Source organism: Drosophila kikkawai, chromosome 2L (genome assembly GCF_030179895.1).
Source record: "Drosophila kikkawai strain 14028-0561.14 chromosome 2L, DkikHiC1v2, whole genome shotgun sequence".
In the NCBI taxonomy this organism is placed as follows: domain Eukaryota; kingdom Metazoa; phylum Arthropoda; class Insecta; order Diptera; family Drosophilidae; genus Drosophila; species Drosophila kikkawai.
This window is the reverse complement of record NC_091728.1, coordinates 26,787,737-26,812,411: the sequence shown is the minus strand read 5'-3', so window position 1 is coordinate 26,812,411 and position 24,675 is coordinate 26,787,737. Positions and strand designations below refer to the sequence as shown.

The 24,675-nt window shown below is 38.0% G+C and overlaps 1 protein-coding gene and 1 long non-coding RNA gene across 4 annotated transcripts in view; both read right to left on the bottom strand.

The window, feature by feature from the left end:
• Positions 1-14,572: 14,572 nt before the first annotated feature.
• LOC108085324 (uncharacterized) lies at positions 14,573-15,321 on the bottom strand. The gene is made up of 3 exons (XR_001771091.3): positions 14,939-15,321; positions 14,791-14,815; positions 14,573-14,733 (listed from the first exon to the last, which is right to left on the bottom strand). It is a non-coding gene; the product is annotated as an uncharacterized lncRNA (long non-coding RNA).
• Positions 15,322-18,773: 3,452 nt separating this feature from the next.
• Positions 18,774-24,675, bottom strand: part of scaf (scarface) — a 32,731-nt gene continuing 26,829 nt past the window's right edge. For all 3 annotated transcript variants that reach the window (XM_070284229.1, XM_070284235.1, XM_017181890.3), the window contains exons 4-7: positions 20,405-21,177; positions 20,191-20,343; positions 19,866-20,134; positions 18,774-19,802 (exon numbers count right to left, since the gene is read on the bottom strand). In XM_070284229.1, coding sequence (XP_070140330.1) covers positions 19,510-19,802; positions 19,866-20,134; positions 20,191-20,343; positions 20,405-21,177 — 1,488 coding nt within the window. In that variant the 3' untranslated portion in view covers positions 18,774-19,509. The remainder of the gene's footprint in view (positions 19,803-19,865; positions 20,135-20,190; positions 20,344-20,404; positions 21,178-24,675) is intronic.

Sequence of the window (24,675 nt, the reverse complement as noted above, 5' to 3'; positions counted from 1 at the left end):
GACCAACACTACGAAAATGTAAACAAACTTGGCAAGGATCAAATGAAATATGGAATTTAAAATGTGGCGCCAAAGCTACAATAATGCCCAAACCAGTTGTTGGCGTTTTTTTTTTTTGTATATTCTTGCCCCAAAGTGTCCCAATCGCTTCTATTTAATATAAAACGCCTACCTCATCTTTCTTCTATAGATTTGGGAAGCCTATACCACCTATACACACTCATCGGGGAAAAATCATTAGAGAAACTCAAATTCCTCGTCATCTAATTCATTTTAAGTTAGTGCGGATAAAATCTGACGCAATCTGTGCTTTTGCTGTTGTACAAAAGCCAAAATAGTTTGTAAATGCTCCATTTCAATTTTGCAACAGCCAATTCGACAGCCCTTGTTTTCATGAGCCACAGCTGAGCGATCAGCTGTTGGGATGCGGATGCGCTTTAACGCAGCTCTGTGGGAACACGAGTTTCGCATCTGCGAAAAATCCCAACCGTTCTTCACAGATGCGCTGTGTGGGAAGACCGTATAAGCTTTCTTATTGAATGTTAGCTCTTTCTCAAAACCAACTGATTTTTTGGCGTTTCTTTTGCATGCTTGGGTAATATATGATGCGGAATAGCGACATAAGTCCGATGACATATTTCCGCCCGGTAGAAAAAATGGTTACTACTATAATAAATAAAATAAATAAAAATAATTACCTTTATTATTTATTATTAAGAGTTGCTTAAAGTCTCCGATAGGGCACACTTTAAAAGTAGCATCAATTAAAAAATGCCGACTCTGCTCCTCAATATTGGCTTGCATCAAGGTGATGACCTTGTCAGATGCGAATATGCAATATGCAAATTAGGTTGACGAATATAATTTTTTGAAAAAAGCTTTCGATTGTTTCCCTTGTTTATTCCATAAGTATGCATGATGTTTTCATCCTGAAAAGCTTTTTGGACATCCTCTGGGGTACTTGGCGACTTGGGAAGATATGGTTGCTTTTTTAGTTGGAGAGTTCTTTTTACTTTGTGATAGTTTATTTCTATCTCCTCTTCACCAGTCGTTTAGTGCACAAATAAAGTTTAAGTACATTTTAGTTCTGCATTTAGCATGTAAAAACCTACTAAAAAAACAAGATACAAATTTTTGTAAATTTCCATTGGGTAGATTATGGTATATTTAATAACACAAAAAGCTTTTCAGTTGCTTATTTAATATATAAACTAAATAATAAAAATTAAAATTATAAAAATACTTCATGGTTTAGGTCAAAAAAGTTTAAATATGCCTCCTTTTGCTGCAATAACTGCTTGAAGACGTCGTTGCATACTACTTACCAATACTTTGGTATCATTTTGTGTGATTTTCCCCTACTCAGATTGTATAACTTGCTTAAGATACTCTTTCGAAGATATTTGATCCTGATCCTTTTATCCTGCAAATTCCAAATGTGCTCAATGGGATTGAGGTCTGGAGACTGTTGAGGTGTATGCAATTGCTTGCAGTTATAAAGCAGCCACTCCTTAACCTAATATGAGGTGTGTTTGGGGTTGTCGTCCTGTGGAAAGAGAAATGTGGTCTCTTTTAACTGGAGCTGGGGTCGCGCTGTCCTTAAGATTGTCCTTCAAAATGTTTAGGTATGCATACTTGTCCATTGTAGTATATATAAAGACAAGTTTTCCAATTCCAGCTGTCGCCATGCAGCCCCAAACCATCATGTTACCGCCTCCATGCTTAACGGTTGGGGTTACATTTTTTAAACCATTTCTTTATTGGGATATCTCGATACTTTTTGGGACCCATCCGAACCAAAAGTGTTGCATTTGGACTCATCACTCCAGATCACATTATCCCAAAGTAATTCCGGCTCGATTAAATATTTGTTTTCAAAATCTAGCCTCTTCTTACGTTTTATAAAAAAAATCAAAGACTTCCTGCGAAGTGTGTTCTTGCCTTGTACCCGTTTTTGAAGAGCACATTTCGTACCGTTTGAGGGCGAATTTGTCGCCTAAAGCTTAGTACTCTGACGACGAAAATCCGCTGTCTAAATTAAGACAGCGGCTAAACTTCATATAAAAAACGGTGTCGAAAAAGGAAGAAGAAGAACTTTTGGCCTCGTCGATTTTGCCGGTACTCTGACGACGAAAATGATACCTGCGAAAATTGAATGGCGTTGCCAGAACAAGATAGTAAACAGCTGATACGGCGCTGTATAAATAATTCATTTGATTTATTTAGACAACCCTAATGGAGGGAAAGTTGAAGGAGAAAAGTGGCATTGAAAGGGCCTGTCAAGGCGAAGCCCATAATATGGAATTTAACCCACAAATGACATTTTAATGTTAATATTTTAAATATTTTTTTGAATATTTGTTTACAAACAGCTCTCCAGTGTGACCAAAGAAAATCCTTAAACGCCATAAAAGGTACATTTTTTTTGGCGTTTCATGGCTTTTCCTTAATTTTTTTGGTCACACTGGTTACCGAGCCAAATAAACAGCGATTCACCTGTATAAATTTATACAGCGGATTTTCGTCGTCAGAGTACTAGGCTTAATGGTGAAAAATGAAGAAATAAATGAAGTTATCTGTTTCAGTTAATTTTTTGCATCGCAACTAGTTTTAAAACAAAAAAAAAAAAAATTTTACACATTTCGCAAGGCGATTCTCGATCTGATTGCTTCATTCACAATCAAATCAAGCGCAACATGAGTATAGCCTTAGCTCTTATTAATCGTTGCACTTGATCGTTCTTTTTCTGCACAATCAGTTCCGATCATCTTACCAGTACCAACAAATCAGTTTGAATCAGTAAGCGGGGCAATCCAGAAAACTGAACGTACTCGTTTTTCGATCGAACATGTTGTGGCGTACGCTATGTTGAGTTTTGATCGGCTTAAGCGTTGTTGATCGATCCGGACCGATCATACTTAATGCAGCTATCTATTAGATATATAATGGCATCTAAATCAAATGTTTTTCGTTAAACTATTATTGTGATCGGGCGATGCGTCAGTCCATAGATAAAAATTGGTAATACTGGCATGACACTGCCGCATTAATAAGAGACTTCATTAAAGATTTGACAGCGCTATAGAGTTTTACACAAGTGCGAGCAAGACGACTATATGGCGCTCTAATGCATTAGCTACTTCATTGCCGCGATAATCGATAGATCTACATATTATATACTAGATACTCGATAACAAAATACGGGTTTAATGAAGAAAATTGTAATTGAAAAATGTATTAGCCAGCTCATTGACAGTATGGTCTCACAATGAGAATTTTATTTTTATATCATTTCGCTTGTTTTTTGAACTGAAAATATATTAGAAAAATAGCAAAAATAATATGTTTTGCCGTAGCAAGGTTCTTGCGCCGTAAAATTAATTAAAATTATTTTTTTTGTAATAATTAAAAAAAATTTAAGCATTATAGGTTAAAAACATAAATTTAAAGGATTCTGCATTTATTTATGCAATAATACTTCGACGAGGAATTCAGAAATTCATAATAATACGCCGCGAATGGCGGCCGTTTTTTTTGTTTACCTTTTACGGTCGGTGTGACCGTAGTCGTATTACCAAAATAATCCAAGCAAAATTCAAGCAAAATTACATAAAATTACACATATAGTTGACTCTTTCAAGGTTCTAATGAAGTAGCTAATTAATGAAAACTGCATTACTGTATCATATGGGCATAACTCTAGCATTTGAAGTCTTTAATATCTAATGCTTCACCAGAGTGGGCACAGACGTACAGCCGTACAGATGGGCATTGCTAAATCCAAACAAAATGACAATATAGCTGACTCTTTCAAGGTTCTAATGAAGTAGCTAATTAATGAAAACTGCATTACTGTATCATATGGGCATTAGTGATATAACATACACATACAGTGGTTCACAGCTTAAAGTATGCAGTGCATACTTTTAACTTTAAACGCCCATAGCGGTAAAACTATAAGGAATATTGGAATAAACAAGGTGCCAAATGAAAGATTAACTTATTTAGAATAACGAAACAAAATCATTTATTTTCAAAAACGGCTTAAACAATAAAAAAAACTTTAAAAATGAAAAATACAGCTTATATTCAGCTCACAGCTTATTTTATGCAGTCTCAAAAATGTTCAAAAAATAAGGAAAAAACTCAAAAATATAACGTTTTTAATATTTGGTATGGTAACCATTGTTGTCAACGACATCTTTCAGCCTTTTCGGCATTGATTCAACCAATTTTTGGGTGACTTCTGACGAGATCTTTCCCCACTCCTTCATTAGGGCATCTTTTAAATCATTTTTGTTAGCAATATGGTAATTTCTAATATTATTATCCAAAATGGCCCATAAATTTTCAATAACGTTGAGGTCCGGTGACTGAGCCGGCGCACAGTAGCGCCTTTTCTCATTTAACGTTGCAAAAATCATAACTTTTGAACAAATTAAGATAACTAAATAATTCAAACGCCATTTGATAGGTAATTGTTGTAAAATTTACATATGTATTGGAAAATCTGCCACGCACACTCATTCGCCTTTTTAAAGGGTATCAAAGTAAAGAAATATTTTTTTCTCAATGAAGACAATTTTTGAAAAATATTTTTTATTTAATTTTTTATCTTTATTTTTATGTATTTGCTCAGATAAAAATAATTTGAAAACTGAAAAAAAAAAATTTTTTTTTTTCAACGTGTAACCGCCACGCGCTACAGTTAGTATATTTTTTGGTTAGTATGAAGCTGAGTCGGTATTTTGGTATATTTAACCCTGAGTAGTTTTGGTTTATGCTGTTGCATTTCCGGGGACGCAGCTCCACGCAGCAGATGTAAGTTGATTTTGGTCCAGAATAGATCCACAAAGGTCGTAGTTATAGTGTGTATAGTGGCTCAGCCCATCCAAAAAAGATATAGACTACTTTAGCCAGAAAAAAATGAAAAAATGGACACCTGGCAGGTAGCGATTTACCTGTGCAAGCCCTAACCCAAATCCCCTTTTTTTTTGGATTGGGTTACAGTTTATGAATGTATCTATTATTTAAAGCAAAAATCATGGCGATAGGTAATATAGTTTTTGTGTAATATTACCTGAAAGTCAACAAAATTTTCCTTTTTTTTCTTATGATGCAAAAATGGAAACAAAGTTCAACTTTGAATGCTCATATCTTCTACAAAAAAAATCCGAAAATTGATTTTACAGCAGATTCTATCCATGGGAAATTTCCTGTCGAATAAGTATGGTTAAAATCATTTTTGCGACAACGACTTTTTCTATTTTTGCAACGGCTTTTGTTCGAGAGGCGCTACTGTGCGGCGTATCCACAACGTTGGGGCAATTGTACAGCAACCACATCCGCACAATTCCTTGTGCCTTGTGCTTTGGATCATTATCCTGATAAAAGCGGAAATGGTCTTTTATTCCAAGATCCTCGGCACTTTGGACCAAATTGTCCTTTAATATTTGAAGGTATGCTTTTTTATCCATTATCGATTCAATAAAAGTCAGTTTTCCAGGGCCAGCAGCTGACATACAGGCCCAAACCATCACGCTGCCACCGCCGTGCTTTACCGTTGCCTTCAGGTTCTTTGGTTCAAGCTCTGTATTGGGCTTCCGCCATACATAAGCGTTACCGTCTGATCCAAATATATTAAATTTGGATTCGTCTGCAAATATCACACTTTTCCAGAAGTCGGGGGTCTTGGAAAGGTGATCTTTTGCATATTTTAGGCGAGCTAACCTATTCTTTGGGCTTATGAATGGCTTTTTACGAGCTACGCGGCCATTCTAGTCATTGTTACGTAGGACTCGTCGAATTGTTTCATCGCAACAATTTTTGCCAAGACCAGCCTTAACTTCGGATGCAAGTTTTGGTGCTGATAGTCTCGGATTAGCATTGATTTTCCGAACTATGTACCGCTCATCTGCATCAGTGAAAATCTTGTTTGGTGCTTGGCGTCCTTTATTTTCCAAACGATTCTCGTGAACGAAGCGCTCGATAATTTTTTGCACTGTTGGAGGCTTTATGTTCACTATTTCAGCAATTTTACGCTGGGAGATATTGTTTTTGAAATGGTATATAACCAATTCCCGTTGTTCTAATGTTGTGCGTGGACTCATTTTAAAAATCGCCTATCCGGAGTCGTTGAGATCAAGAATAAGAGTAAATGACAAGCACACGAAAATAAAGAAGAATGGCAAAGCTAGCAACGCCAAAAAAACGGAAAAATTCCATGGAATTTCCAGCGTAGTTACTGAGAAAACTAACTGCATAAAATAAGCTGTGAGCGAATATAAGCTGTATTTTTCATTTTTAAAGTTTTTTTGTGTTTAAGCCGTTTTTGAAAATAAATGATTTTGTTACGTTATTCTAAATAAGTTAATCTTTCATTTGGCACCTTGTTTATTCCAATATTCCTTATAGTTTTACCGCTATGGGCGTTTAAAGTTAAAAGTATGCACTGCATACTTTAAGCTGTGAACCACTGTATGTGTATGTTATATCACTAATGCCCATATGATACAGTAATGCAGTTTTCATTAATTAGCTACTTCATTAGAACCTTGAAAGAGTCAGCTATATTGTCATTTTGTTTGGATTTAGCAATGCCCATCTGTACGGCTGTACGTCTGTGCCCACTCTGGTGAAGCATTAGATATTAAAGACTTCAAATGCTAGAGTTATGCCCATATGATACAGTAATGCAGTTTTCATTAATTAGCTACTTCATTAGAACCTTGAAAGAGTCAACTATATGTGTAATTTTGTTTGGATTTTGCTTGGATTATTTTGGTAATACGACTACGGTCACACCGACCGTAAGAGGTAAACAAAAAAAACGGCCGCCATTCGCGGCGATTATTATGAATTTCTGAATTCCTCGTCGAAGTATTATTGCATAAATAAATGCAGAATCCTTTAAATTTATGTTTTTAACCTATAATGCTTAAATTTTTTTAATTATTACAAAAAAAATAATTTTAATTAATTTTACTGCGCAAGAAACTTGCTACCGCAAAACATATTATTTTTGCTAATTTTCTAATATATTTTCAGTTCAAAAAACAAGCGAAATGATATAAAAATAAAATTCTCATTGTGAGACCATACTGTCAATGAGCTGGCTAATACATTTTTCAATTACAATTTTCTTCATTAAACCCGTATTTTGTTATCGAGTATCTAGTATATAATATGTAGATCTATCGATTATCGCGGCAATGAAGTAGCTAATGCATTAGAGCGCCATATAGTCGTCTTGCTCGCACTTGTGTAAAACGCTATAGCGCTGTCAAATCTTTAATGAAGTCTCTAATTAATGCGGCAGTGTCATGCCAGTATAACCATACAACATATAGACTGGTCATTTCATACAACGAAAATGGACACAAAAATTTCTTAGCATGCGGTCCCATGTTAACTGTTTGCTGTTAGCGACAGACCGTCTGTTAGATTTTAGCTGTTAGCGACCCGTCCCATGTTAGCTGTCAGCTGTTAGCGTCAGGCCTTTACATGTATGCGTGTTCATGCATTCACGTACACGGGTGCATGTGTGCGATCATTTCATTTTGGGCCAGCAAGAATATTTGGGGTTTTGCTACTGTTCACGCCAGAAAGGCGTTTAATTTCGGGAGGCAGTGTGATCCCGAACGCTCTCCTTTTCTCTCCCTCTTCCTCCGGACTTCCAGTCCTAGAGCTTCCAATCCGCTCTCCCTAGCTTTAGTTTCTTTTGTATTGACCAGTACCAATTTACCTACGACTAAATAAATATCCCGACGCACGTCGCGTAAAACCCCGACAAGTCTACGTGTTATTATTTATCCGAGTGCATTTCAGAGTTAAAGCCGCCCCCCTCCAACATTTGGTCCTTCGAGCCGGATTTCATCCACCAGCAGCTCCGGTGGCTTTAACACCGCACCAGATAAGTCCATTACATTATTGCTGCCGGTCATACAGTTAGGTTTTGCGAAACTCAATTCGTCTTAACTTCTCTGTATGATTATTGTCTAAATCCAAGTCCGATTAATCCGACACTACGGCAGCATAATACCTTCCAAAAATCCAAAATAATTCGGCATTCATTTTCTACATTTGTGCCAAAATCCAAAAGTATGTGTTTAAATAAATAAATAAATGCAATAGCCACAGTGAGAATTTAATTCCAATAGTTCTCAATTCCTCTTCGTTAACTGTGTTCCCGCTAGCATTTATTTACATTTACATACATATTCAATACAGTCCACTCCACAAGACTACAATCGCTGTCAACATTGACATTTCCCCAATTCGAGAAATTATATCCAAATAATTTCTATACTAGATCTACGGGTTCCAAAATTCATAAAGTGTTTGTTTCAATAAATGCCTAAGCCACAGTGAAACTTTCAGTTCCGAATTGTTCTAAATTCATTTATGTTCGCTGTGTTCCGCTTGCATTTATTTACATTTATATATGTACATACGTACGTACATATATTTTGCAATACAGTCCACACTACTGATCTTCAACGACTTCTACTTCTGAGTATATGTATAATAAATCTAAAAAAGATAATATATAATTGCAGTCCACAGCTCCTATAAATAAATATATTCACCGCAACGCCAACTTCATTTGTATATTTATTTATTTACTCCCTCGCTCTATCCTGAGCTAGCTTCACCCAAGTATTTACATACATACATAATCGTCTGCATACGACGGGGTAACGACATAAGTCCGCCGCCATAAGTTCGCCGTTTTAAAACGACATAATTTCGCGCGATCTTATGACGCTTGAAAGCGCCATAAGTTCGCCACAGAAAAAACGACATAATTTCGCCAGCCGCGATCTTATGTCGCCGAAAAGCGTCATAAGTTCGCGCGAAATTATGGCGTTCAAAATTTACTTGCGGCGGACTTATGACGCTTCAAAGCGCCATAAGTTCGCCACAGAAAAAACGACATAATTTCGCCAGCCGCGATCTTATGTCGCCGAAAAGCGTCATAAGTTCGCGCGAAATTATGGCGTTTAAAAATTACTTGCGGCGGACGGCGACGCAGCCGATGAAAGTTAATTCTGGTCCAGGAAAGATCCACGTAACTTGTAGACATAGTGTAGTCAGTGGCTTTCATTGGCGTCAGAAGATATAGACTACTTTAGGCAGAAAAAGGTGAAAAAATGGACACCTGGCAGGTAGCGATTTACCTGTAGAAGCCCAAACCAAAGTGTCGTTTTTTTAGGTTCTTTAATAGATTATGAATGTATCTATCATTTAAAGTAAAAGCCATGACCATTGGTTTTATGGTTTTTTTGTAATATTACCTGAAAGTCGACCAATTTACACATTTTTTTTTGTATGATGCAAAAAACGAAACTAAGTTCAACTTTAAATGCTCATAACTTCTACAAAAAAAATCTTAAAATTGATTTTATTGCAGATTCTGAATCCTTGTTAAATTTCCTGTCGAATAAGTATGGTTAAATCGTTTTTGCGAACATGACTTTTTTGATTTTTGCAACGCTAATTCTTCGAGAGGCGCTACTGTGCGGCGGTCCATTTGGGTAAATTCGGAACTGCTAAACCTTATGGACCGTTTGTTCAACGGACGGTGAATGTGCTTTGACGATGTGTGGGAAGACCCTATAAAATAAAAATAACTTTCATGAATGGAAAGCAACAGTATTTTATTGTGATTTTAGTTTTTCAGGCTGAAGTCAAACAAGACTTATGTTTTCTGTACCGTTTGCGATGCATTGTTTTCTGCAAATAATTTAAATGTGACAATTCCCTAAAGCTTGCCTTTTATAATACAATTAGTACTGGTCAAATGCATCGATCGTGCAAAAAAACATTTAAGAAAATGGTCATATTTTTTCCCATTATTTTATTATAATACAAATTCAGTACACTTCAATTCAAAATATTACATATTATGATATATATTATATTATAAACCGATTTGTAACGTTACATCGCGAACGGTACAAGATTTTCTATGTTTTTACCTTACGTTTTCGTATAAATAACTTTATATTTTCTTGAAAAGCAACTTATTAGAGAAGATTTTTTAGAAAAAGGGAAATCATTTCGTTTGTTTTTCATTCGAAAAATTAAATATAAAAATGCTCTTAAAAATATAAAAAAATACCAAAATTTTAGTTTTCTGGCCGATTTTTATATTAAAATACTGCTATGTAAACATTGTATTATGAAAATTTATATTTAGGTTTTTTTTGGATTTAAAGTTTTATATATATGTACATATATGTACACAAAAAAAACTTTAAGTCCAAAACAAATTTTTCATAATACAATGTTTACATAGCAGTGTTTTCATATAAAAATCGGCCAGAAAACAAAAATTTGGTATTTTTTTGTATTATATTTACAATGTACAAACAAATGAAATAAATGTATGAACATATGTATGTATACATACATAAATTCGCGCGATCTTATGACGCTTTTCGGCGACATAAGATCGCGGCTGGCGAAATTATGTCGTTTTTTCTGTGGCGAACTTATGGCGCTTTGAAGCGTCATTAGTCCGCCGCAAGTAATTTTTGAACGCCATAATTTCGCGCGAACTTATGACGCTTTTTGGCGACATAAGATCGCGGCTGGCGAAATTATGTCGTTTTTTCTTTGGCGAACTTATGGCGCTTTGAAGCGTCATAAGTCCGCCGCAAGTAATTTTTGAACGCCATAATTTCGCGCGAACTTATGACGCTTTTCGGCGACATAAGATCGCCGGAAAAAAACGCCATAATTTCGCGGACCAAATGTACTGGGCGAACTTATGGCGGCGGACTTATGTCGCTATGCCGCATACGACGCTCCGATATTTGTCAATTTTTCGGCCTCTCCTTATCTCCGCTATTTTGCACTTGCATACGGCAAGTGCACAAATAGACACACACACGTATTGGTTCCGAAATACAGCACCGGTCAATCACATAAGTCCAGATAAATAAAATAATTTTAAATTATTTTATATTAAAATTCCAACTAACGAATTAAGTTAGAAATCCAAGTGCGTTTCCGTATCCGCATTTGTGTGACCGTATATTATTCGCTGCTGACCGGAATTATTGTATTAATTTGCATATTTCCGTTTTAAATTCCAACGGAAAAAATTAAATTTTTCAAATATAATTATTACGAGTCCGATTGGTTCCTAAATTCCCAATCCAGCTTCTACCCATAAATAAATCCGTAACATACATATATTTATATTAAATTTTTTGTAAAAAAAAAAAAATCCAAAATGACTTCTACTATTTTAAACAAATTTACTTTGATCTGTGACCGTTTGAGTCACTTCGAGTCCAGAGTCTGCAATCCAGCAGCACCCACTCCATCCAAGTACTCTTATCAAATCCATCTCGACCAAGTCCGAGCGCTATGGGACAAGGTCGAGACAGAGTACGAAGCTTGTTCAGAGCTAATTTCAGTTGGCTTCGAGGGCGCTGCAGACACCTTGCCTATCCTTAAGGCAAAATACGACGACACCTATTCCATTTATGAACGGTGTGCCGCTAAGTTCATGGAACAGATCAATACGATCTCTGCTAAAGCAGCTCCAGTCCAACCTCCTGCGCCCCAAAATTCCTTTCCGTCTGGCTGTCGGCTTCCTCCGTGCGAAACGGAAGTTTTCTCGGGCGATTATCTTCGCTGGCCGACTTTCCGGGACCTTTTCACAGCGGTCTATATCGACAATCCTACGCTGACCCCTGTAGAAAAGTTGTTCTATTTAAATGCCAAGACGAGTGGTGAAGCTCATTCCATAGTTTCAAATTCGCCACTGACCAACGACGGTTTCCGCTCAGCATGGAAAAACCTATCTGAGCGTTTCGAAAATAAACGCGCGTTGGTAAACAGCCAACTGAAGAAATTGTTGAACATTCAGTCCATTGAACGTGAGTCCTCGGCAGCCTTGAAGGAGCTGCAGAATACAATTCAAAATTGTCTCACATCCCTAGCTCTGTCCGGCCTTCCTACGGATAATTGGGACTGCCTCCTGGTTTATTTGTGCTCCACGAAGCTTCCAAAACTGACGCTTTCCTTATGGGAGCAATCCTTAACAAATAAAACCGATATTCCGTCGTGGCTAGAACTCGATTCTTTCCTTACTGAGCGCCATAGAACTCTGGAAACCATCGATTCTCTCCAGCCTCCTACGATATGCCTCCGTTCGTCTAAACCGACAATCTCCAACCAGTCGCCACGAGTACTACAATCCTTTAGTACGCGGATTGTTCACTTATCCAAAAGATGCGATTTGTGTTCTGCAGAGAACCATATCCAGTGCGTAAATGTCCACGCTTCCTCCAAATGACGATAGAAGATCGTACTTCATACATTGAGAAAAAGCAGTTGTGCTTAAATTGCTTTGCAAGCGGTCATCCACTCCGTGATTGCACAAGCGCCCACAGCTGTCTTACTTGTCACGGTCGGCATCACACATTGTTGCATCCAAGCAACACTTCATCCAGTGTTCCGAATCCTCGTGATGACGCACCACAAATTCCTGCACCCATCCAAAGGATTTCCTCGTTCTCCACACGAGTGACCACTTCTGCCGATTCCTCCAATTACTGGGTTCCATACGACGATAGCAAGAGCAGACGTTCCCGAGGTATTTTATCCTACCAATGCCGAGTCTGCCAAGGGAACCATCCTCTTCGGAAGTGCCACCGTTTTCTCCGGCTTGATGCGAAGAAACGGCTCCAGACAGTCATCGACAGGAAGTACTGCGTCAACTGCCTGGCCCACCACCATTCCGGAGGATCCTGTCGAAGTAGCGACCGATGCCAGTCGTGTGGACAGGATCACCACACTCTTCTCCATACCAACGAGTGCTCAGCGTTATCCTACGTTTTCCAGAGCTAATCCTTCCTGTTACTTTTGCTGCGTATCCTCGCAAGGGGGGGGAGAATGTTCACGCCAGAAAGGCGTTTAATTTCGGGAGGCAGTGTGATCCCGAACGCTCTCCTTTTCTCTCCCTCTTCCTCCGGACTTCCAGTCCTAGAGCTTCCAATCCGCTCTCCCTAGCTTTAGTTTCTTTTGTATTGACCAGTACCAATTTACCTACGACTAAATAAATATCCCGACGCACGTCGCGTAAAACCCCGACAAGTCTACGTGTTATTATTTATCCGAGTGCATTTCAGAGTTAAAGCCGCCCCCCTCCAACAGCTACTTTTCGCGCTAGGTACCCTAACAATATAGGCATATTCGCTATTGGGTTAATGATACAAATAAGAATGTTATATGTTATAATATATTTCTTAATGTTTCAGCATTCATTTCATATTTGTTTACAATTCAATTCAGTGGCAGCAGTGAAATGTGTTGCATATATGTGCATATCTATTCGAAAGAATAAAAACCCATCTACTGAGATAGAAACAGGGCATATTGCAGTCGGTGCTCGCGATCAGGGAACGGTGAAGATTTACAAAAACAACGACGCAGGTAGAAAGCACATCGCTGCAATCTCGAGTTTGCGACCCAAGCGACCGAACTCGCACATCGTACCAAAAACAAGAACAATTTTAAAGGGAACTGCGAGGCTGGCGTTGACTTCTGCACCAAAGAAAAAAGTTTGGATTTATTTTGTAGTCGTTTTTCTTTGGTTGACTTAAATTCACGAAAAAATGGCTGAAGTTATTGAAAGCTCCAATGAGATATTTCTTTTCAAAAATTAATAATTTGGATCTGATGCAGTGCAATCGATTTTGACGAATTAATAAACAAATATAAATTTTTGACCAATTAATAAACAAATATAATTAATTCTACTCAAAAAGTTTTTGTCAGTGTATTTCCTCTGCTCGCACATTCTGTGTGGCGCGTGGATGCCCTGTTTCTATCTCAGTACATGGATTTTTATTCTTTCGAATAGATATGCACATATATGCAACACATTTCACTGCTGCCACTGAATTGAATTGTAAACAAATATGAAATGAATGCTGAAACATTAAGAAATATATTATAACATATAACATTCTTATTTGTATCATTAACCCAATAGCGAATATGCCCATATTGTTAGGGTACCTAGCGCGAAAAGTAGCAAAACCCCAAATATTCTTGCTGGCCCAAAATGAAATGATCGCACACATGCACCCGTGTACGTGAATGCATGAACACGCATACATGTAAAGGCCTGACGCTACCCTGCAGTACCATTCATCAACAATTCATCAACGTTTCATCAATAGCCGAAGGGGTGTTGTTGATGATTCATCGATGAATGGCCATGCAAATTACTGATGAATTTAACATGGGCATGTCATAGGCATTCATCAACAACAATTCATCAACAATTAATCATCATTTCATCGATGAATTGTTGATGAATTACTGATGAAAGACTGATGAAATGTCGATGAATTGTTGATGATTCATCGATGAATTGTTGATGAATTGTTGATGAATCATCAACAATTCATCAACATTTCATCAGCCTTTAATCAACAATTCATCATCAATTCATCGATGAATTGTTGATGATTTTTTTTTTTCATATATAAAAATAAAACTCTTAAATTTTTATTAATATGATTTATTCTTAATAATTCTATACCAAAACTAAAACACAAATATTAAAAATTAAGATTAAACATCCATATATTAAAAGGCCTTAAGGTCTTTTTGATCCTTGGTGTTCCGCTTTCTATTCATGAAGACCAAATTTATTGCGCAGTATCTTCTCTGGAGGCTCAGTTTTAGTCACTTGGGAAATTGCATCTACAGAAAAAATTATAATTAATCCAGGGAAAATATAATTTCATTAAATAAAATTACCCAATATATTGGCCATTACTGCAGTCTGAAAAGAAAATACATACATACATATATAAATATAATATATTATATACATATAATAAATAAAATAATATACATATGTACATTTATAGGCTTCTATTTCATTAAGAACAATCTTTTTACTCACCTTTTTTTATATTCCAATATGGCCCGGAACGTAATTATTGAATTTTTGATTTCTTAACATTTTTAACACACGACACTTCTGCAGTGGAGAACACTTCAACTTGTAATGCAAAGGGAATAAGAAGAAGCAAGACGAAACCGAAAACCGCTGCTCCGAAAATATGGAGTCGAACCTTCGAGAATCTATTTTAATTGCGTCTTCTACTTTGTTTCGGACTTCAAAAAACGAAGCCCATGCAAATTGTTTTTGTTTTTTTTTGCATGCACCGACAAATCGGACTCGAAGGGAGTTCGGGTCTCCGAAGGGAGTTCGGGTTCAAGTAGCAGTCGGCAGAGCGTCGATTCTGTCGACGTCGCAGTCGGCGCGTTGATGAATTGTTGATGAAAAGGCCTATTGATGAATTGTGGTACTGCAGGGTAACAGCTGACAGCTAACATGGGACGGGTCGCTAACAGCTAAAATCTAACAGACGGTCTGTCGCTAACAGCAAACAGTTAACATGGGACCGCATGCTAAGAAATTTTTGTGTCCATTTTCGTTGTATGAAATGACCAGTCTATCAGGCCTGCTCCGGTAATCGAAAACGGCAAGATTTTTTCGTTTTCGTTTTTTAAAACGAGAAATTGGTGCTCCGGTAATCGAAATCGAAAGATTTTTTCGATTTGAAAAACGGGCACCTTTTTCTGGCCGGAATGAAAAGTAAATGGCTTTTTTCAAATGAAATCAGATCTTATTTACAAAAGGAAAAAAATAGTTTACTCAGTGGTCTATTGATGTTTATTCCACACCACCAAAAGATCATTCTGGCAGGTAGTTATTTTATAAAAAATTTATTTCTGACCCCTCCTCAGATTTGACCACAAAATTTTTGCCGTGTTCAACCAGTTTTCTCGGTTTGGCGATAGGTCGATAAGTTCACCGCAGAAAGTTATCGCCAAGGTTGCCATATTGTTGGTGGAACGAAACATCCAGTTAAAAATAGTAATAAAATATAAATGAATACATTAATAACTTTAAAGGACCGCCAAAATGGTTGTTTATAAATAATGCTATTTAATGTGATTACTTAAATGGTCCAAATTAACCAAATAATTATTTGAGACCACCGGAATTAAAACTGTGAAAAGTGTGGCAGCATCTTAGGTGCCTGGATTTGCTTAATTCTACCATTTTTTGCCTTTTTCTGGCTTAGAAAAAGGGCAATTGTAAATATAATAGGCAGTACTTTACGTTGTTTGCTTATTACCAACAATACAAGTTAGCTGCTTGAGCAGTGAGAAACGATGAGAAAACGAAACATCCGATAGCAGAAATTTGCCGAAAACCGGAGCAGCTAAAAACGAAAACGGTTCGTTTTCGCCCAAAACGAAATCGAAAAAATTTTACGATTACCGGAGCAGGCCTGTATATGTTGTATGGTTAGTGGTTATATACATACATATTTTTGACCTGTGCGCACCGGCTATAAAAATAGTTAAATACAATCGTGGACATAAGTATTTTGACACAGCTTGTAGCTATATTCCAGCGCGTGTATCTTAGTACTCGTAAAAGTTACGGGATCCATTTAACTTTCCAGTAAGAGATTCTATTTAAAACTTTAAGAGAGCAAAATATGACAGTGATAAGTAAATTAACTTCTTTGCTATGTCACGTGATGTGAGAGATCATGCATTTTTGGGTGGCCAAAAAATATTTTGACATTGCATTCATTTAGTTCTCATTTGTTTCGTGCGCGTTAAAGGCAGTTTATTATGATGTATGTATGTAGAACTCCAGCCTATAAATCTGTTAGCAGCTTTAGTATATTTTTTGTCAATTTTCCTAATTTCTGTACCGTTATTTAATGAAAATATGGGTAAAACACGGGAGCTAAGCCAAATCCAGCGAAACGAAATAGTAATTAAGTACCAAGCAGGTATTTCGGTCCAGAACCTCAGCATATTTTATTAAGTACCCCGACAACTATTTACTACCAAATTAACAAACATAAACTGAAATTTCGACGGATAATTTAGTCAGAAAAGAGCGACCACGCCAGACCACGCCTAGACAAGATCGTCTAATCCTTTCAAATTTTAAAGATAATGTCCTTATTATACCTAAAGCAGCTTCAATGGAAGTTCAAAACGATTATGATTTTTAAATTAGTAGAAAAACAGTTGAAAGAAGTCTTAAAAAGGCTAACTTTGATACTTATGTGGCCCGTCATTTCACCTAAAAATGAGTTGAAACGATTAGCCTTTGCCAAATAATGTTAAACATGCCTAAATCCTTTTGGGAACTAATTTTGTGGACCGATGAGAGTTCTTTTGAGTACCATGGTTCAAAAAATAAAATGTACTGCAGATTACCAAAAATATTCGCAAGAAAGTGGTACCTCTCATTCAACGTATACCACATGGTGGCGGCAGTGTCATGTTTTGGGGATGTTTCTGTTTTAACGGGATCGGTTATTTGGTCCCCATCAATGGGACGATGAATTTGCATATCCTGATTGACCACGAACTGCATACCGGCGACAGACTTAAGAGGGAAGACTTTATCATGCAGCAGGATATTGCTCTATGCCATAAAGCAAAAATGATAACAACGTTTTTCAGGGACTTGGAAGTAAAATCTTTAGATTGGCCACTCAAAAGTCCCGATCTTAACATCATAGAGAATGTATGGGCTTACATAAAAAGTTAGGGGAGTCCAAACTTAACAAGAACTTGAGAGGAGACAATTGATGAAGTCGAAGGACTATGGAATGAAATTTCCCTTGAAACGCTTCAAAAATTTAGTAAAATCTGCTCCAGCACGATTACAAAAGGTAGTAGATGTAATTTCTACTCATTATTAACATTTTTGGCAATTCTGATTAAATTTCTAACTAATTAGGTTATGTCAAAATACATTTGGCATCCCACTTTAATGAATTTGTATTTTTAGATTATAAGATGTAATTTTAAATGTAATATTTTTGTTGTTTTTTATTGTCTTATTACACTATTGTTATAAATAAATTTCATTTATATTTTTTGCATAAATAAATTAGAGTTTATAACACAAAATGCGAATTTTTATTTATGTCAAAATACTTACATATGTCCACAAACTAGTCGACGTTACTCCACTGTCATACTGCAATGAAGTGCTGTCTTAAAAAGATTTTTTCGTTTCTCAAATGAATCTTCTTTTTTTATACCCTTGCAGGGTATTATAATTTCAGTTAGAAGTTTGCAACGCAGTGAAGGAGACATTTCCGACCCTATAAAGTATATATATTCTTGATCAGCATCAAAGGCCGAGTCGATCTAGCCATGTCCGTCTGTCTGTTTCTATATAGAAATGCTCAATAAAATTGTAGAAATAATTAAATTATAACTTAGCTGTTTGACAATATATGTTCATCATTATTGAGACATGGCAATTTTTTATTTCAGATTTTTAATTTTATGAAAATCGGACGACTATATCTTTTAGCTGCCATAGGAACGATCGGAATATTAATTTTAACAACTTCAATATTTGTTGATTTTTAACTTATTTTCATCTACTCTGAGATATGAGCTTTTTTATTATTTCAGAATTTCGATTTTAATTTTATGAAAATCGGACGACTATATCATATAGCTACCATAGTGACGATGACAAGTTAAATGTATAGCTGCGAGTGTATAACTGTAACTGCCAAACTGTAAATATAATGTGTAATGAAACTTTGTTTTGTGTTTTTCAACATTTTAACTGTTTTTTATATTTGATATTTAAATCTAAAATATTGGTACTTTGGTTATAATACCAATACCAGTTGATTCGAAAGACCCATAAACATTAGATGTTCTTACAATCGTTTTTCGTTTCGATTTTTAATTAAAGTCAATTTCAAAAGAACCACGCTTCGAGTACAAAAAGCCAATATTTTTAAATCTAAATATTGTTTTTTATTTAATTAAATTACAATCTAAATTTAGAGGTGTAGACACTTTATACAACATGTTTCGAGTATTAACATATATATATCTGACATACGATATAGGAAGGGCTTTTAAATAAAAGTTAAAATATTTGTGGATGTAGCAGCTGAGATGTGGTAGAGCAGATGGCAGAGTTAGCAATTTAATTATGCCTCAAAAGTGTACACTGTGTTTTAAGGCTTACTTTGTAGAGAGTGTTTAAACTAAATACACAGGTACTTGAACGATTAAATGGTACAGACTAACCGATCATTATCCTGAATGAATGTTGTTCGTAGGGAAAGTCGCATCAGAAACGTTTTCATCATGCAAATAAAGTTATGTCTTGTCGACCCGTGCTTTTCATATAATCTCAATATCCTTGTAGATGAGGTGCGTCGTTTGCCCCAAAAAATTAATTTGAAGACCCTAAAGCTTACTAATCAAGTATTTTACATTTTATGCCGAATTCGAGCTATCTATATGTTTTACATCCGAATATAAGCTGTGCCACAACTACCCATTTTGAGGTGTGGAAATGAATATTCAACCAATATCCATTCCCTTAAAATTGACAATTTGCGCTCCTTTGTCATCCGAATCTCTCCCTCCATCGGTGTTCAGGCTATCTTAAAAACGCTTCAACAGCAGAGGTTTGTTTCTGTCAGCAAATGCTGTGTTTATCCATTTGATATCGGGCTTGGCAAAGCGCACAGTCTGGCCCTCGCCGCAGGAATTTTCGCCGGCGAAAATTCCCTTTAGGCGGACGTTGGAGCCGCTGCCGCAGGCGAGTGCACTGCCCACGTCAAACTGGCAGGCGTCGAACTTGGTGGCGCTGCACACGCTGCTGCCATCGGCATTACAGTCGCTGCGGCCCTGAGCCGACGTGTCTGTTACGTGCATAATGGCGCCTTCTTCATGGACTATTAAACGAGAAGTGTAAACTCTGAATTTGGGTCCGTTACGGATTCGGAGGTCTGACTTACTTGACAACGCCTGCTTGCCCCAGCCGGATGTGGCACACTGCTCCGATGGTTTGGGATCTTCGTCACTGATGCAGATGGGTTGTATGTGAGTGGCGAACTCCAAACGCTTCTCCAACCGGATGATGGCCAGGTCGTTGGCATTGGTTGTCGGATCATACGAGGGGTGAACGTCGATAGTCTTGGCGCCGGTCAGCTGGAAGGGCAGGGGCTCGTTGGTGCTTCCCAGCTCCCACTCGCCGGCCTTGATGCGGATGTCGTTAACTGGTAGGCTTTATGGTAATTCGGTTACACTCTTGCTTCTATATATAACGTCATAAATATTCACCCATTAACGCAGCTGGCAGAGGTTAGAACAAACTCATCACCAATGATGGCGCCGCCGCAGAGAAGCGTTTTACTGGATTCGCGCAGGATCATTGCCTGCCAAGGGATCTCAGCAAAGTTGGCGTCTAGGTCCTTGACTCCAGTTGGCTTTGTGCTGCAAAGCGCAAAGAAACAGGGTGGGTTATGATTCTGTTTAGCGAATTGCACATTCCTACCGCTTGTTTCTGGTGGCGCACACTCCTGCTAGGTTAACAGGCCAAGGATCCACGTAGTTGGGGTCGCGGCAGCACTTTCCAGGCGAACCATTCTCAGCCTGAAGGCAGTCGGTAAGCGGCACGCGGAAGGCTGCCTCCATGGGAGACAGTTCGACGGGAGTTTCGGAGAGCACTCCGATGGCGTTGCAGTAATTTTCAGAAGTACAAACCAGTGCGGAGGCACATTTAGCAAAGTGTTTGGGAACGTTGCCTGGCTGGGGGGTGGGGAAGATTTGAGGCGATAGCTGGTCCTCTCCGCGGTAGATGGGCTTCTCATTAGAGGGCTGGGGCACGCGATCGGGCTCATAGCGTGGAATCTCGTTGGCTGACACTGGAGGTAGGTATTCGTTGGTAGGGCGGCGCGTAGTGCTTGGACGCTGCTGCGGCTGGGTTGGCTGCGGACGATAGGCGGGCTGGGTTTGGGGTGGCAGCGACAAGGCGCGGGGAGTCGTAGGGGGCGGCTGGGGGACTGCACGCCGGGTGGTTTGGGGGACCTGGTAAATGGGGCGCCGTGTTGTCTGGGGAGGCGGCAGATACTCGTTGGTGGGTCGAGTGGTTGGCACCGTAGTTGAGGGCTGCGGACGGTAAGACGCTTGGGTGGTGCGCAGGGCGGGCACGGTGGGGTTCGTCGGCAGAGGGAAATTCTTTTCCGGCAGATTAAAGATGTAGCCGTCTTCGGTTAACGTGGTAGAGGGCATGCGGCAGCACACCTCAGGTGCGTAACAGCGGTTCGGCTGCAGAGAAAGGAGCAGAGAAAGGGGTGGAGTATAAGAGGAGAGTGCAAAGGCAGTGGATCGTAAAAATGTAATCAATACTAAGACATTGTACACTCCTAACTTCGCAGCATATACATATGTACCTAGGTACCTGTCTGGCAAGAAATCGTGCTGTGGTCTCTTTTCGGAGTCCATGAGCGAGCGCATCAAATTACTTCGAGGGACGGGGCCATTTGACTGGCAATGCGCTGCTACCTGGTCATTACGACGGCCAATGGTGGCTGTCAATGGTTTTTGCGCTTGGCATTAATTGCAACCGAGAAATGTGCAGTCTCATGGTGCAATACGACTCACAAGGCGGACTCTGTGAACTGTGTCCTAGCCCCGTCGCCGCTTTGCTGCCTCCAGTGCTGGCACAGACGCTTCAAAAGATGTGACTGTGCGGAGGCTGGCTTATGTTTACCAGCCGAGTCTAATGTTCATTGAAAAAGTCAACAATCGTGGGGGTGCTTCTTGCGGTTTCTGGCCATGGCTGCACTGCACCCACGGTCATGGTCGACCAAGTGACTGACTATTGAGTCATAAGGCTCTACGACTGTTTTTGGAAAACGTGTTTAATCATTTCTCTAGAACTGTGAATAGTTTGAATCTTTGTAACAGGAAATCGGTAAAATAATGGCAATTTAACAGTTATAAATATTTATTTATTTATTTATACTACACTGTACGCAGAAGTTGCAAACTTAAGCTATGGGATTTAATCGGCCATAGTGGCTGTGACTTTCGGCCAGATTATTTTATATGAGTGTATATATGTTCATAGATATATATATATATATGTATATTTAGATATATACATCCCAAAACAATACGCAAGAGTAATCTTGATAGCTATGAAATCATAATGACTGTGCTGGGTTTACACGTTCAGAATCATTTGCATATTTTTCAGTAGCGCTCAAGTATTACTCAAGTTCCGTTTGCCAAAACTGAGTGGCTGCCTGCTTACGCAATCACAGCGATAATCATCAGTACCAGCGCCCACAAAAGAATTAAATTAACCAAAAACTTCACCGACTTTTTGTAGTTGCCGAGTTGTTGCTGTGCTACTGCTTAGACTCTCTTATTCCCGCCAGTTGTACAATTTAACTTGAGTCTCTAGCTCAGAGTGGTCCCCTGTCGAGATGTCAACGGGACTCGGCCTTGGGCTTATAGTTTCTCGCAATTTGTATCTCATAATTCCGGGGGCTCAGCTGCCGTCGTGTTTAATGACAAATTAATGTGCTCATTTGTTAAAAATTAAGCGAGACAACCCTGGGCAAAAATGATCGTAGAACGGAATGATCAGTTAATGGAGTTATTTTAAATAAATACTCTTCAGCTGTGCCGCCTTTCTGAACGAACCCTCGCGCTGATTGACGAGCTGACATGGCCTAATATAAGGCCTTAACTGCAAAGTATTTGTCCTTCTAGTTCATTTTATTTTTTGAACGTTGTCATTAGGTATAGCTTGTGACCCTCTGGTATAATTTTCATCAATTAAACGTTAATCAAAGGTTATCTTAATGTAGACATCACTCGCTGAGGCCAACGGACGGCTTAAGCTTTATGTAATATATATTATCAATAAAGCTGGCCCAGAGAGAAAGCGGGATGGAGAACGGCATATAATTTTGATCAATGACAACCAGCTGAGGGAGCAGGCCCAGTCCCTGCACAACATCCCGCTTACACCTGCCCTGGCAGCCGGGCTTCGCCCGAACGGCGGTCACTCGGACTCGCCGCTGGTCATTGCATACCTTATGATCAATCATCTTACGCTAAGATAACAACATCGACAACAAAAATCACAAGCTACTTGTGTACCAGCGACAGCTAAAATATGTAATCACCAGAAACAACCAAGCGGGGAGACTCCAAAATGCTTTTAATAAATGTTGTTGTTGGCCATACAAGACGAGTTGTTCATTTTTGTTTTTGTAATGTTTCATAGATAGTCTGGCGCAATGTTTTAATAATGTTGCAATTACTTAAAGCACACAGTATGTATATATTTATAAAAAGTTTACTTCGAGCCTTTACCAAGTTCAGCGGAAGCCAGTGGCGGACTGGGAGGAAGAGGTTATTTCCACTCCTAAAATTTTGGAAAAAAACTACTATGTGTTTATAAAGAAGATATGTTGCAACTAATACATTACATATGTTCACAAGTCTGACCCTGATGGTGGCAGCTAGTAAAGAAATTTACCATTCGGATGACATATATACTCATGTATACTCTGTGTTGTGGCTTGGGGAAAAGGTCAAGCCACAACGCTATCTGAGGCGGTGGAATTTACGACACAAATGCTTCATAGCAAACATGAAATTATTTTTACGACTGCATTAATGCGCCACTAACACAACGCTACGTTGCGGAGCAGTGTTCGCTTCGATTTTTTCTGCCCACAATTTATACGCCTATAAACTGGTCAGTTTCTGACTTTGCCGTTGTGCGAGTGGTGTGGGCCAAGTAGAAACGAGTTGAGCCGCCAAGGAACTGAATAAGTTTTTAAGAGCCAATGTGGTCTCTGAGGTGCGAGTGCATGCAGGAGCTTAGACTTTTGTTTATGTCAATTGCGATTCAATTTATGCACAATCATTAGGGCCAGGGGTTTCAATTTAAGAATAAGTATTTACGACCAAACTAGATATGTATGTGGTAATGCAGAAACCGAAATACAAATAAATAATTACTAAAGCCAGGCCGACTAGGTGTCATCATTTGCTAGACCCATACGGCATTTATTTATAGCTACGCATAGTAGGGCAAACAAACAAAAAAGCTTAGTAGTAGCAAAACAAAATTAATTTAAAAATCTGTTAATACTTATACATATTTGTAAAATAGATTATAAAATAAGCAAGAATGGAAGCTTAGGAGGGAACTCTATGTTTTCATTAAATAATTGAAATTCGTTACTTAAGCAAAAAAAAAACTTTACAGGCGACATTAATTTTAACAAGAAAGAAAGAAACTTCGGATTAAACTGACATAGAAATTCCAGAATAAGGAAAAATGTATATTTTTCGCCGTGTATAAAAATATGTTAAATAAAATGAAAGTTATATATAGTATATATATGGTATATATAATCATCATGGCGGATTTGGAGACAACATTCATATCATAATCTATATCACCTTTTCTTTTATAAATATATGATTTTTTTTTTGATTTTTTTTTTTATAGGTTTATCTGTTTTTATAAAACTAAGCAATCTTTATGATTTTTTTTAATATGTCCTAGGATGATTGCTGTGTACGTGTTTACGAAATGCAGCTTCCCTAATCTAACTTCTCTCATTTCCTGTCAGTGTGCGCCGTGGTCTTTGACATTGTATTGTACAAATCGCTGTCGATTAACGACAGACGAAGAAAATAAACCTATAACAATAAAAACGATCATAAAATACGCATTAAGCAAAAGGAAACCAAACTAAGCGCATCTGCACATTGGGTCTTTATATGAATAAA